General features: G+C 36.2%; 1 protein-coding gene across 4 annotated transcripts in view; it reads left to right on the plus strand.

Moving 5' to 3' along the window:
• Window positions 1-11,287: 11,287 nt before the first annotated feature.
• npnta (nephronectin a) overlaps window positions 11,288-13,744 on the plus strand; it is a 106,437-nt gene continuing 103,980 nt past the window's right edge. For all 4 annotated transcript variants that reach the window (XM_009294216.4, XM_005160098.5, XM_009294219.4 and 1 more), the window contains exon 1: window positions 11,288-11,555. In XM_009294216.4, the coding sequence (XP_009292491.1) occupies window positions 11,488-11,555 (68 nt within the window). In that variant the 5' untranslated portion in view covers window positions 11,288-11,487. The remainder of the gene's footprint in view (window positions 11,556-13,744) is intronic.

A 13,744-nucleotide genomic window follows, 5' to 3' on the forward strand; every position in this document is an offset into this window, starting at 1 on the left:
GCAAATCTTGCTAAAAATAGGTGATAGTTATTAAAATAAAATTAAATGACACATTCTAATCTTTACCGATAATTGAAGCTCAATTATATTTTGTTTTGGTTCTTGAAAGCCCCCCTTTTATATAAAAAGTGTGATATTTTTGCACTTTCTGGTGAAATTTTGTTATATTTTTATACAGCGAACTGGGCTGTTAAGCTATTTTTAATTTGAAATAATGAAAGAAAATGGCTTCAAAAGAGTCAAATACTGTATTACCACAAAGTATATCCGAATACTGACTTAACGTGTGTGCGTTTGACACCAGTTAGCACCGGCCTGAAATGCCTTGGCAACAGCATAGTGATGCGCTGGAAGCCCACTCAGCACCTTATCAACCATATAGCGAAATCCTGGCATCCACCCACAAGACCCCAGTGATATTCCTTCTTCAGAAAAACGTAATTTGTATATGTACAGATATTCACAGGCTTTTCCCCCTCACAATGCTAATTAAAGTCTGCTAGTGTTGCCAAAACCCAAGAGGAAGGAAAAAGATGCATCAAGGGTGCTGAAAGCGCTGTTCTGATGACAAGTACAGACTGTGCTATTGCTTCCCTCACACTATCTGCCGTTTCCCTCATACAGGAAAGTCACTTTCTTTGGGAAAATATCAGAAGAGCAATGTGCAATTTCACCTATGGCAGGCCGCAGAAATTCATGAGCAAATCAAGCCGCAATCCGCCTTAAATTCATCTGTGACAAAACCTAATCAGAAAGCGCGGCGGGCTCTCCAGTTCTGAAGAGGTTGAAAATGAGTTTTTCTCCAGTGTCACCATTCATCCAGGCTGCGGACGTATCTCCATGCATTCAGAGTGACCGTGTCTTTTTCCTAACGTGTCTTTGAAACGTCTGTGTGTGTGTGTCGTTCATGCACACCTGGACTCGTGAACGTACACATGAAGCGTGTTTCTTTATTGTGAGGCATTACAGATTTAAAGCACACTCGTGGTTAAAAATAATAAAGTAAAATGCTCTCAGAAGTGCTTCATAACTGAAATGTAAATTAGATTTTGGAGTTAAAGGGGGTTGTTCACTCAGAAATTAACATTCTGTCATTGTTTACTCACTTGTTGCAAGTCTTTTTGAGTTTCTTCCTTTTGTTTGGCACAGAAAGAGATATTTTGAAGAATGTTGGAAACTTTTTATCATCTTTTTTTGATGCATAGATTCATTCATTCAGTCATTTTCTCGTTGGCTTTGTCCCTTTATTAATCCGGGGTCACCCCGTGGGGAAACCGGAGCACCCGGAGGAAACCCACGCGAATGCAGGGAGAACATACAAACTCCACACAGAAAGCCAACTGAGCCGAGGTTCTAACCAGCGACTCAGCGACCTTCTTGCTGTGAGGCGACAGCACTACGACCTGCCCATGCAAAGATTTATCCGCAAAAATCTAGACTGATGCATAAAATGTTTGCAAATAAGTCACTGTTTCCATCCAGTGAGTTGAAGGTAATAAAATTGTCGCTTCCTGATAAACTGGCATAAAGTATCATAGAATAAAGGTATCTCCGTGCATTCACATTGAATGACTTTATCTTTTCTTAACGCGTCTTCAAAACGTCTGTGTGTGTGTCGTTCATGCACACCTGGACTCGTGAACGTACACATGAAGCATGTTTCTTTATTCTGAGACATTACAGATTTGTCGCCTTGCTGTAGTATGTGGCAGAAATAACCGTATAGTGAGTCATTAATTTTACACCAAATGCTCTCAAAAATGCTGAATAACTGAAGTGTGGTTTATTCATAAACTAATTTCGAGAGAATCACGTGCTTATGATCAACACGGCTGACTCCTTATCAGCTCTGTAATCTGCCCTATTAGATGATTATGGAAGCATTATAAATAATCTTAGTTTTTCACTACAGTTATCTTCGTCTTGAAGCTCCCCCCCTTTCCACCCCTACATCCTCCCCCTTTTCTGATAGGGCGACAAGGTAGCCCACTGTTGCCTCACAGCAAGAACACCGCTGGTCCAACCTATCAGGCCGGTTGGTGTTTCTGTGCAGCGTTTACATGTTCTCCCCGTGTTCGCATGGGTTTCCCCTGGGTTCCCCGGTTTCCTCCCACCGTCCAAAAACATAAACCATAGCCAATCGACTAAAACAAATTATCACCCAATACAACCTTAGTTTACACTTCTCACGGCAACAAGCAGGGGAGTTCTCGAGACCTACCTGAGCTCAAACTCCCCTCTCGCCCTTCTAACAAGAGGGAGCTCCAGGCTCGAGGATATTACGAGCTCAGTGCTCTCTCCCGCCACAGCATTCCAAATACGCTTTATGGATTATCAGCTAATTGTGAACACTTAGATTTTGGAGTTAAAGGGGGTAGTTCACGCAGAAATGAACATTTGTTGCAAGCCTTTTTGAGTTTCTTTTTTTTTTAGCACAGAAAGAGATATGTTTGAAGAATGTTGGAAACTTTTTGCCATTATCTGTTTTCATTTCAAAATTTATGAGGAAAATCCGAAATATCGCATAAAACATTTGTGAATTAATGCTTCATGCACACCTGGACTCGTGAACGTACACATGAAGCGTGTTTCTTTATTGTGAGGCATTACAGATTTCAAAGCACAGTCGTGATAGAAATAAACATATAATCAGTGAATAATTGTACATCAAATGCTCTCAAAAATGCTTCATAACTGAAATGTAAATTACATTTTGGAGTTAAAGGGAGTAGTTCAGTCAGAAATGAACATTCTGTCATCGTTTAAATCATTGCAAGTTTTTTAATTTTTGAGTTTCTTCCTTTTGTTTAGCAAAAAATAAATATTTTGAAGAATGTTGGAAACCTTTTATCATTATCTATGTTTTCATGCAAAGATATATGAGCAAAATCCAGAATATTACGTAAAACATTTGCTAATAAAGCATCATTTCCATCTTGTGAGTAGAAGGTGGCAAAATCGTTGCTTCCTGATAAACTGGCAATGTTAATGTTGTTTTTGTGTGTTTACACGGCCATGGTGTAAATGTACAGTACAGTTATGATCTTATTGCCACATTATGTCATGATGATAACATGATATATTCCTTCAGTGATTTCCTGAAGATCAATACCCAAAAATAACACAACTGGAATAACTACAGCAGTTGCGGTCGGATGCAAAAGTAGAATTGGAATTGGGCCTTTGAGTTGAATTTGAGATTGCGTCACTTGTAATGATGATAAGTAGTGAGTTTCATTAGTTTCGATGATAAGTAGTGTCGTTCATGCACACCTGGACTCGTGAACGTACACATGAAGCATGTTTCTTTATCGTGAGACATTACAGATTTGTCGCCTTGCTGTAGTATGTGGCAGAAAGTCATTCATTTTACACCAAATGCTCTCAAAAATGCTGAATAACTGAAGTGTGGTTTATTCATAAACTAATTTCGAGAGAATCATGTGCTTATGATCAACACGGCTGGCTCCTTATCAGCTCTGTAATCTGCCCTATTAGATGATTATGGAAGCATTATAAATAATCTGAGTTTTTCACTACAGTTATCTTTGTCTTGAAGCTCCCCCCTTTCCACCCCTACATCCTCCCCCTTTTCTGATTGGGCGACAAGGTAGCCCACTGTTGCCTCACAGCAAGAACACCGCTGGTCCAACCTATCAGGCCAGTTGGTGTTTCTGTGCAGCGTTTATGTCATGATGATAACATGATATATTCCTTCAGTGATTTCCTGAAGATCAATACCCAAAAATAACACAACTGGAATAACTACAGCAGTTGCGGTCGGGTGCAAAAATAGAATTGGAATTAGGCCTTTGAGTTAAATTTGATATTGCGTCACTTGTAATGATGATAAGTAGTGAGTTTTGTATTTTAAGAATGTGAAATGCTTTTCTGTAACATGCACGTTTTTCTGTGAACGTCCTTCATTGTAAATGCATTCGGCAAAAAGCTTTTTGATGTAAAAAAGAAACTATATATACTGTATTTCTGTGCATGAATCTGTCAGTTCAGATAAACAGGGCAAAATTGAGTGTATTAATATTATCATATTAACTAGAAAGCAAGGAGATTTGACTCATTTTCTATAATATGATTTATTCATTCTTTTTTACATAAATGTAACTGTAAAACCCAACAGTCAACTTTATTAAATGAAATGAGTGTAGTTAAGGCGACGCAGTGGCGCAATGGGTAGTGCTGTCGCCTCACAGCAAGAAGGTCGCTGGGTCGCTGGTTTGAGCTTCGGCTCAGTTGGCGTTTCTGTGTGGAGTTTGCATGTTCTCGCTGCGTTCGCGTGGGTTTCCAAAGACATGCGGTACAGGTGAATTGGGTAGGCTAGATTGTCCGTAGTGTATGAGTGTGTGTGAATAAGTGTGTGTGGATGTTTCCCAGAAATGGGTTGCGGCTTGAAGGGCATCCGCTGCGTAAAAACGTGCTGGATAAGTTGGCAGTTCATTCCGCTGTGGCGACCCCAGATTAATAAAGGGACTAAGCTGACAAGAAAATGAATGAATGAATGAATGAATGAGTGTAGTTAACTCAATTTACTGAAGGTTAATTCTACTCCTGTCCTCTTATTGATTCGCTTTTTAACTCAATTGGTTTGTAGCAATCGGTTTCCTCAAACTGTTTGAGTTGCCTTAACTTATTGGGTTTTACGGTACTCAGTTGGTTTGAGTTCTCGTCATTTATTGGGTGTTACTGGGCTCAAATTGCTTCGTTTACTCAAATTGAGTAAGTTCACAGTACTCATTAGGATTAGTCTTTGAACTTAAATGGTTTGTTGCAATCGGTTTCCTCAAATGGTTTGAGCTACCTTTATTTTTGTGGTTTTACAGTCTGCCAACCCGACTCTACACCATAACTTTTCAATCCAGATGGATGGGGCAACCATTACTGCATCCAAAATGGTGAAAAGCCTTGGAGTAACGATTGATGACCAACTAAACTTCTCTGACCACATTTCTAGAACTGCTCGATCGTGCAGATTTGCACTCTATAACATCAGAAAGATCCGACCCTTCTTATCTGAACATGCAGCTCAACTCCTTGTTCAAGCTCTTGTTCTCTCCAAACTGGATTACTGCAACTCTCTACTAGCTGGGCTTCCAGCTAACTCTATCAAGCCTCTTCAACTGCTCCAGAATGCAGCAGCACGAGTTGTCTTCAATGAACCTAAACGAGCACATGTCACTCCGCTGCTAGTCCGTTTGCACTGGCTGCCAGTTGCTGCTCGCATCAAATTCAAAACTCTGATGTTTGCCTACAAAGTGGCTTCTGGCCTAGCACCTTCTTATCTGCACTCACTTCTGCAGATCTATGTGCCCTCCAGAAACTTGAGTTCTGTGAATGAACGTCGCCTCGTGGTTCCATCCCAAAGAGGGAAAAAATCACTTTCGCGAACGCTCACGCTCAATCTGCCCAGTTGGTGGAATGAACTCCCTAACTGCATCAGAACAGCAGAGTCACTCGCTATTTTCAAGAAACGACTAAAAACTCAACTATTTAGTCTCCACTTCACTTCCTAATCTGCAATTGCCTCTTTGAATATCACACTAATTGTACAAAAAAAAAAAAAACTACTAACACTTCCCTTCTTAGACTTTACAGACCTGAAACTTGCCTTTAGTACTTATTCATTGTTGCTCTTAGTTGTGTAAATTGCTTCCTTGTCCTCATTTGTAAGTCGCTTTGGATAAAAGCGTCTGCTAAATGACTAAATGTAAATGTAAATGTAAATGTAAATCTCTATTTTAAATCAAGGTTTATGTTATAATTTTTTTTTTTTACTTTTCATTGAAAAAACCTTCATATATATATACAGTACCGCTTAAATTCTTACAGAAAAGAGATGGATATGAAAGTACTATTGAAAGTACTCTCAGTGAATTTAGTTTACTACAAAAGGAACCCAAAAGCTTACCTCCCACCCCACCCATCTAACGTTGGTCAAAATATTTATGGAAGGTAGAAATATCTAAAAAAAATTAAATAAAAGACATACATGAGTAACATTTACAATCATATGATGAAACTGGCTGAGACATAAAATTAAAAATTGAAGCAAGGATGGCCAATGAAACCAAAACAGACCTTAACAAAATTATTATAAGATAATTCTAAAATAAATTATGAAATAGAAAAATAAACTGACATACAGTAGTCAGGCGACGCAGTGCTGGGTCAGTTGGCGTTTGTGTATTTGCATGTTCTCCCCGTGTTGGCGTTGGTTTCCTCTTATTGGGGTCTACAGTGTACTGTACATTCAGATCTCCCTCTTTGATGAAATATTCAATTGAATCTAATATTCTTATTTATGAAACTCTCAAATACTGTAGGGCACATCAACATGACATTCAGCCTGAGCTTCAGGTAAGAACTCATGTTTTTCATGTTAATTAAGTTATTAATTTATTAACAAAAGCACAATTACTTCTTGTGTAAGAAATATCTTCAATTCTGTACTTGGTCATATTCATGCATTCATTCATTCATTTTCCTTTGGGTTAGTCTCGATTTCAGGGGTCGCCACAGCAGAATGAACCACCAACTATTCCAGCATATGTTTTACGCAGTGAATGCCCTTCCAGCTGCAACTCAGTAGTGGGAAACACCCATACAGTCTCACATTCACACACACACACACACACACTATACGGCCAATTTAGCTTACCCAATTCACCTATACCACTAAGCCACCATGCCAACCTCAGAATTACATATAAACATTATGTTTTGTAAATGCAAGTCATACATGCATATATACTTGAATAAAACTGAACCATTTTGATGTCGTCTTTGCAGTAAATCAAGAACATGACCTTTATTCATTCATTCATTGGATTTCTTTTCGGCTTGGTCCCATCTTCCTTTTTGGAATCTTCCACATGAATGAATATGATGGGGTGGCACATTGGCTCGGTGATTAGCACTGTCACCTCACAGCAAGACAGGGTCAGTTGGCATTTCTGTGTGGAGTTTGCATGTTCTCCCCGTAATGGCATGGGTTTCCTCCGGGTGCTTCGGTTTCCCCCACAGTCCAAAGACATGCGCTGTATGTAAATTGAATAGGGTAAGTTGGCCATAGTGTATGAGCGTAAATGAATGGGTATGGGTGTTTCCCAGTAATGGGTTGCAGCTGGAAGGGCATCCGCTGCGTAAAACATATGCTGGAATAGTTGGCGGTTCATTCCGCTGTTGCGAGCCCTGATTAATAAATGAACTAAGCCGAAGGAAAATGAAGCAATTTTATTGGATGCCTTATAAATATTTTGCTAAATATATAATAATGATTAGAGAAAAAATAGTCAATATTAATCACAGTATTTGATGTGGATTAAACATTTTTATAAAGAGCAGAGTTGTGTTAAAGCTGAATGTTGGACTGGCCTATAGCTCACATCGTCTTGCATTATGAATGGAGTCTAACAGTCTCTAAGATCTCACCATTCTCCAGTGCAGCGTGAGCTCTTTCCTTCTCATCTTTCTGGAATATATCACCTGTGTTAAAGTGTGGAGTATGAATTCTCGGAGACGGGCTCAGATTTACATGTGGTCTGGCATGCTTGGGGTTTCTAAGTGTTCACCCGATGAAAACAGAGAGGTCTTTTTTCCTGTGCCCTCTGACCAGAGCTATGAGGAAAGTGAAAATGAGCCGTAACCCTGCGCACGACTGCTGGAGACCTGAAGCTCGAGTGATGAGTTACAGCCATAAATCTGCTCTGCTGTAGTTTAACTTGACAAATGCAGGTGCCCACTTGTCTGAAAAAAACACCAGTGCCCATGTCAGATCTGACCAAATAAATTATGGGATTTAAAAGTCAAAACTAAACACCTAATTTTAGTATTCGTTTTATTTGTTTACTACAGTCACAAGTAAATTATGCATTGCCAAAAATGCTAATTGAACCCTTAATCTATTATTTGATTTTTATTTTTGATGTATTTGAATTATTAAACATAATAGTTTTAATAACTGATTAATATTGAGCAAGTTATTTTGTCTTTCCCAGGGTGACTGTGGATAATATTTTTATACTTATTTTTCAATACTGTTCAGCTTCAAGTGGAATTTAAGGTCTTAATTAGGATAACAAGTTAGGTTTATTAGGCAATTTATTGGATATATATATATATATATATATATATATATATATATATATATATATATATATATATATATATATATATATATAAATAAAAAATTATATATATATGTATGTATATGTGTGTGTGTGTGTGTGTGTGTGTGTGTGTGTGTGTATATATATATATATATATATATATATATATATATATATATATATATATATATATATATATATATACACACACACACAACAGTGTTCTATCTGATTCTCAAATATGACTGGCTGATAGTCGTGCAATATTCTGCAATAACAGCACTCGTACAGCCTTCTCATCTTATTCTTTATTACTCCGCCCACATAAGAATTAATAAACTCATTACAGTTTGAGAAATATTGCAGCAACATAATGTATTTTTGGGGCTTTTTTAGGCGAGATTGTAGTTGTTTAGATTCCAGTTTATTTATAAGGACAGTGCCTATTTTAAATATGTATTATTTCTGAGACAGTGAGTTGGCATCCATCAGACTGTCATACTGAGCAGAGCAAAGACGGTTGACGTTCCACCACAAGATGGCGACAGACTGCATAAAAAGTCTTTAGAGGAGAAAACCTCAGCGTTTATTTCAAACTACAGCTGAGCAAGTCATTGTAAAACAGGTAAGTCAATCTGTCTCTTTTGTATGTCGTAGTGCTGTATTTATACCTTAGTAATCTGTAGTGTTTGCTTTGCTTTGGCTATTTCAGGGTTAATTATTGTGAAATCCCGATTGCAACAGAGAAATACTGGGAAATCTTTGTAGACTGATGGCATCTCATTGCGGTCCGTTCAGCCTTATAATCTTAACATGTGAGCAAAATTTGCTGTTTTGTCATCACTTTAGACATTACCCTAGAAAATCATTCGAATACTTGCTCTAAAGTGACGTTCGTGAAATTAGCAACTACTCAGACGTCAGCTGTAGTTGTGAATGAATGGCTGGCGAAAGTAGTTCCTCATATAAAATCATTTTTAGACTCTCTGTGTTTGATTCTCTATTTTATATACACGATCATGCTGTCTAACTGTTGTATAAATGCAATATTGCACTTTAAGCAGTGCAATATTGCTGTATATCATCACTTGTGGGCTGATGTGAATTTGGTGATTTGGGGGTCCTAAGCAATTCCAGTCATGGGGCCCAACAGTCCTAAAATGCACCCTTTCTACTTTTTTTTTCTTCCATTTACAGTTTAGTTAAGTAAACTAGAATCCACTAGAGCTGCAAAACGAATCAATGTAATTAAGGGGATTAATTATAAATGTTATTGTCCTGACAAAACAAAGCACAATCTCACAGACATGTCTTAATATTATTTTATATCTCTGTTGAAACAAAGAAAACAGAATAATGTAGGCTATCACAGATGTCTTAAAGTTTACAAAATAATAATTATAATAATTTTAAAAAATTGCCACCCATTAAAACTGGGTCATTTTTATTGTGTTTTAGGACATTTTGGGGCCCAGCAGTCCTAAAATGCACCCTTTATACTTTTATTTAATTAGATGTTTTTTTTTTTAATATCACATCAAACATCTTTTCTATGTTCTATCTTAATGCATCTTACTTTTTTACTTTTTAAACGATAAGTTTTCTAAAAAAAATTTGCTTAATTTAAATAAAATTTAAATATTATAAATTTGACTGCTGGACTGCTCTATGATTGGGGGTGGTGGACAAATCTGTGCAGATGTAATAATAATAATTTTTTATGATATTATTACATACCAATAAATTAAAATAATAATATTATATATATATTTATTTATATTAAATAATATTATTTACATTACATTTGTATTTTTTGACTCTCACCATACAAAATATGATAGAAGACAATGTTATATATTCTAGATATATAATATAGATTTCCTTGGGCCCTATAAGCATCCACTTGCCTTGCTTATTGGTTAAATCCGCCCCTGCTGGTGGGGCTCTAAGCACAATGCACGCCTCCCACTAGTGACGATATACAGCCATATCGCACTGCTCCATGTGTGATACTGCTTACATATACAGTTGAAGTCAGATATACTAGCGCCCCTTTGCATTTTGTTTTCATTTTTAAATATTTCCCAAATAGTGTTTAACAGAGCAAAGAAATTTTCACACTATGTCTGATAATAATTTTTCTTCTGAAGAAAATCTGATTTGTTTTATTTTTCCTAGAATAAAAGCAGTTTTTATTTTTTAAAACCCATTTTAAGGTCAAAATTATTAGCCCCTTTGAACTATATTTATTTCAAACTTCTACAGAACAAACCAACGTTATACAATAACTTGCTTAATTATCCTAACCTGTCTACAGTAGTTAACCTAGTTAAGCCTTTAAATGCCACTTTAAGCTGTATAGAAGTGTCTTGAATAAATCAGTTTAAATGTGTTAAATAAATCAGTTATTAGAAATGAGCTATTAAAACTATTATGTTTAGAAATTTGTTGAAAAAAATCTCTCTGTTAAACAGAAAATTGGGGGGAAAATAAAAAGGGGCTAATAATTCTGACTTCAACTGTGTGTGTATATATATATATATATATATGCATGTTTGTATGTATATGTATGGTATATGGTATATATATATATATATATATATATATATATATATATATATATATATATATATATATATATATATATATATATATATATATATATATATATAGTCTTTGTTGTTGCTTAAGAAAACTTCCTTACAAAAAATTAAAATGCTTCTCTGGCATGTTTATATATTCGTTTTCTACGTTTTTTCCATAACCTTTTTTTTTTTTTTTACTTAAATATAATCTAATAAAGTAACTACATGGTCATATTGGTTTGAGATATTGGTTTGTTTGAATGCATTTTTTTCCACAAAATGTTTTTTTTTTCAGGTAAAAATATTATTTAGATGCTAATTATAGTATTTTCTTATTAATTTTAATGAAAACCCTTTAGATGGCTATAGTATTTTTTTGTAAATAAACCTTCAAATTGTTGACGTAAGATGTTTTTTCAATCTATAAGTAATATACTGGGGTAATGGGGCATGTAGAAAACGCGCTCCCGTCTGTCCTTATTGGGCACAGAGAGAAAGTCTCCAGAGAGGGAGAGAGAGCACGAGAGAGAGAGAGAGAGAGAGAGTGTGTGTGTGTTGAGCTTTCCGTCTCTGCGCTTTAGTCCACGGCTCTCCACCGGAGGAGCGGAGCGCACACTGACACGCTGCCGGTCTTTCGCACATGAACCGCGTTCAGTGTTTTCTCCTCGACCCGCTTCGAGTCTGACCACTGACGGATTTAAATCTCATCATCATTCCCATTCACAGACCGGACACCAGCCGCGACGTCTGGATAATACGCGCAGTGCACGCGCGCGGAGATGTGGATCATAAAGTTCATGTTGATGTGGACCTGCTGGATCGCAGTGGACGCGGACTTCGATGGCAGGTGAGACGGCACTTAGCCTATTCTTGTTTATGGAGACACATTATTTCGCTGTAGTTTGTTTGGTAACACTTTACTATAAGGAGCAGTTCTCGCTATTAAGGTTGTGCTCCTTTTACCTACCTAATAGCTATTAAGGTATTGTCCGTTTACTTAAAACGTAACATATTCTGCATGATCTTAGGCTATTCTACATCCCCAATACAGTGTTTAACCCTAACTACGACCTTAATAACTATCAATAAGCAGCCAGTTAGTAGTTTATAAAGCTTATGCATAGTTATTGCTTCATTAAAAGCGGGAATTATACCTTCATATAAAATAAAGTGTTACCACTTGCTAATTCAGCTATTCTGGTTTTTCCCTGACAAAAAAAGTGACTTTAAAGTGAACTGGTGCTAATTGGAAACATTCTGTCAAACAAAGAATGTTTTTAAGTGTTAATTAGTTGTATCATCACAAGCTCAATGTACAGTATTATGTCAATAAACAGCTGTAGATGTGCGAACAAGTGCAGTAAACAGAGATTTGACTTCATTTAGCCAGTGCTAGATTTGCGTTCAAGGTCAAAACACTAAGCAGGTGTTTATTTGAACGCGAATTTAATGCTGATATGTGTTAAAGCATCTGGGTTTGAATGTGTTGTTGTATGGTATAGCTACAAAATTATTATAACGGAGTTGAATTATTATATATAAATCCCTGACGAGGCAACAAACACCATTTGATTCTTCATTTGATTAAAAAAAACGGATTTGTACTTGAAAAGTGAACGTGTATTATCATTTTTGTAATATTTTATGTTGCATGTTAAACATAAGGAGTATCAGTAAAAAGTGCACTTTTTTATTAATAATAACTGTGTATTTCTAAAAAAAAATAGTCTTATTATTTCTTAATGTCTTATTATAGTGTGATGCTGAAAGCATAAACCTCACAGATGCCTCAAGATTAGTTGGCAGTGTGATCAGTTAAATTTAGCACTGGCTCCAAAGTTTGTTGTTACTGTTGTCAATCAGCATGGTGAACTTCTGAACTTGCATTCATCTTCACAGCAAAATAAGCCATTCATTCCCTAACTCATCTGTATATTGTAAATACCCCGTATAAATGGAAAAGAAATGTTTAAGACTCGTTTATTTTCTCTCTCTCTTGCTCTTGGACAGTCAGCACACGCGTTCCCCGGTGCTTTCGTGCCCTGACATGTAACGTGAAATATGTGGTGAACAGAAACGTGCCAGAGATTCAAATCTGCTTAAAGCTTCATTGAGATTAAAGGGGATCAAATGTCCATGCTTGAAATTAACTATGCGCTTTAGTAGAAGTAGCTCAGTATACCTTCAGGGCAAGGCTTCTGTCAGGCCTCACTAAGATACATGTGGGTCTCACTAATCCCTCACACCCGGTATAGTTCATCAATCCCTTTGCCGGTGGAATCAATAAGAGGGAAATCCAAAAGTTAGGAATCTGAGGGGATTATTAGAGGGGTATCCTAGCTGTTATTTGATGAAACTTCTTTTAAAGTAGGTTTTAAACGGAAAGTTCACCCAAAATTACAATTCTGTCATCATTTACACACCCTTCGCTTGTTCTAAACCTATTTGAGTTACTTTTTTGTGTGTTAAATGCAAAAGGAGATACTTTGAAGAATGCTAATTGATTAGACTTCCATAGTAGTGTTTATCTATGGAAGTCAGTGGGTACCTGCATTTTTCAAGACATCTTTTTTTGGGTTCAACAGAAGATAGAAACTTATAGTTTTTCTATTAATTCTCATATTAAAACTCATTATTTTTCTATTTATTATTGATATTATTATTTTTTTATTTTTTTCATAAGTCATTTGTTGTGGACCTCTTGGCCAGGTCACCGTTGTAAATGAGATCTTGATCTAAATGGGTTTTTATCTGGTTAAATAAAGAAACATAATAATAATAATAATAATAATAATAATAATAATATTAATAGAGGGAGATTAATTTTCATTTTTAGTGGGTGAACTGTCCCTTTAAGTGCCAAGCATTCATTTATTATGGCTCGTCCTCATTGTGCATGCATTGCTGAATCATGTCATTTATTTATTATGCAGTTCTTAATTATGTCATTGAAGCATGCATTGTTTAATGTGGTTTGCTTATTAAATATTTCATGTTTTAATAAATTATATTTACATGCTGTATATAACACTAAAC

This window comes from Danio rerio, chromosome 1, assembly GCF_049306965.1.
Source record: "Danio rerio strain Tuebingen ecotype United States chromosome 1, GRCz12tu, whole genome shotgun sequence".
NCBI classification, from domain to species: Eukaryota; Metazoa; Chordata; class Actinopteri; order Cypriniformes; family Danionidae; genus Danio; species Danio rerio.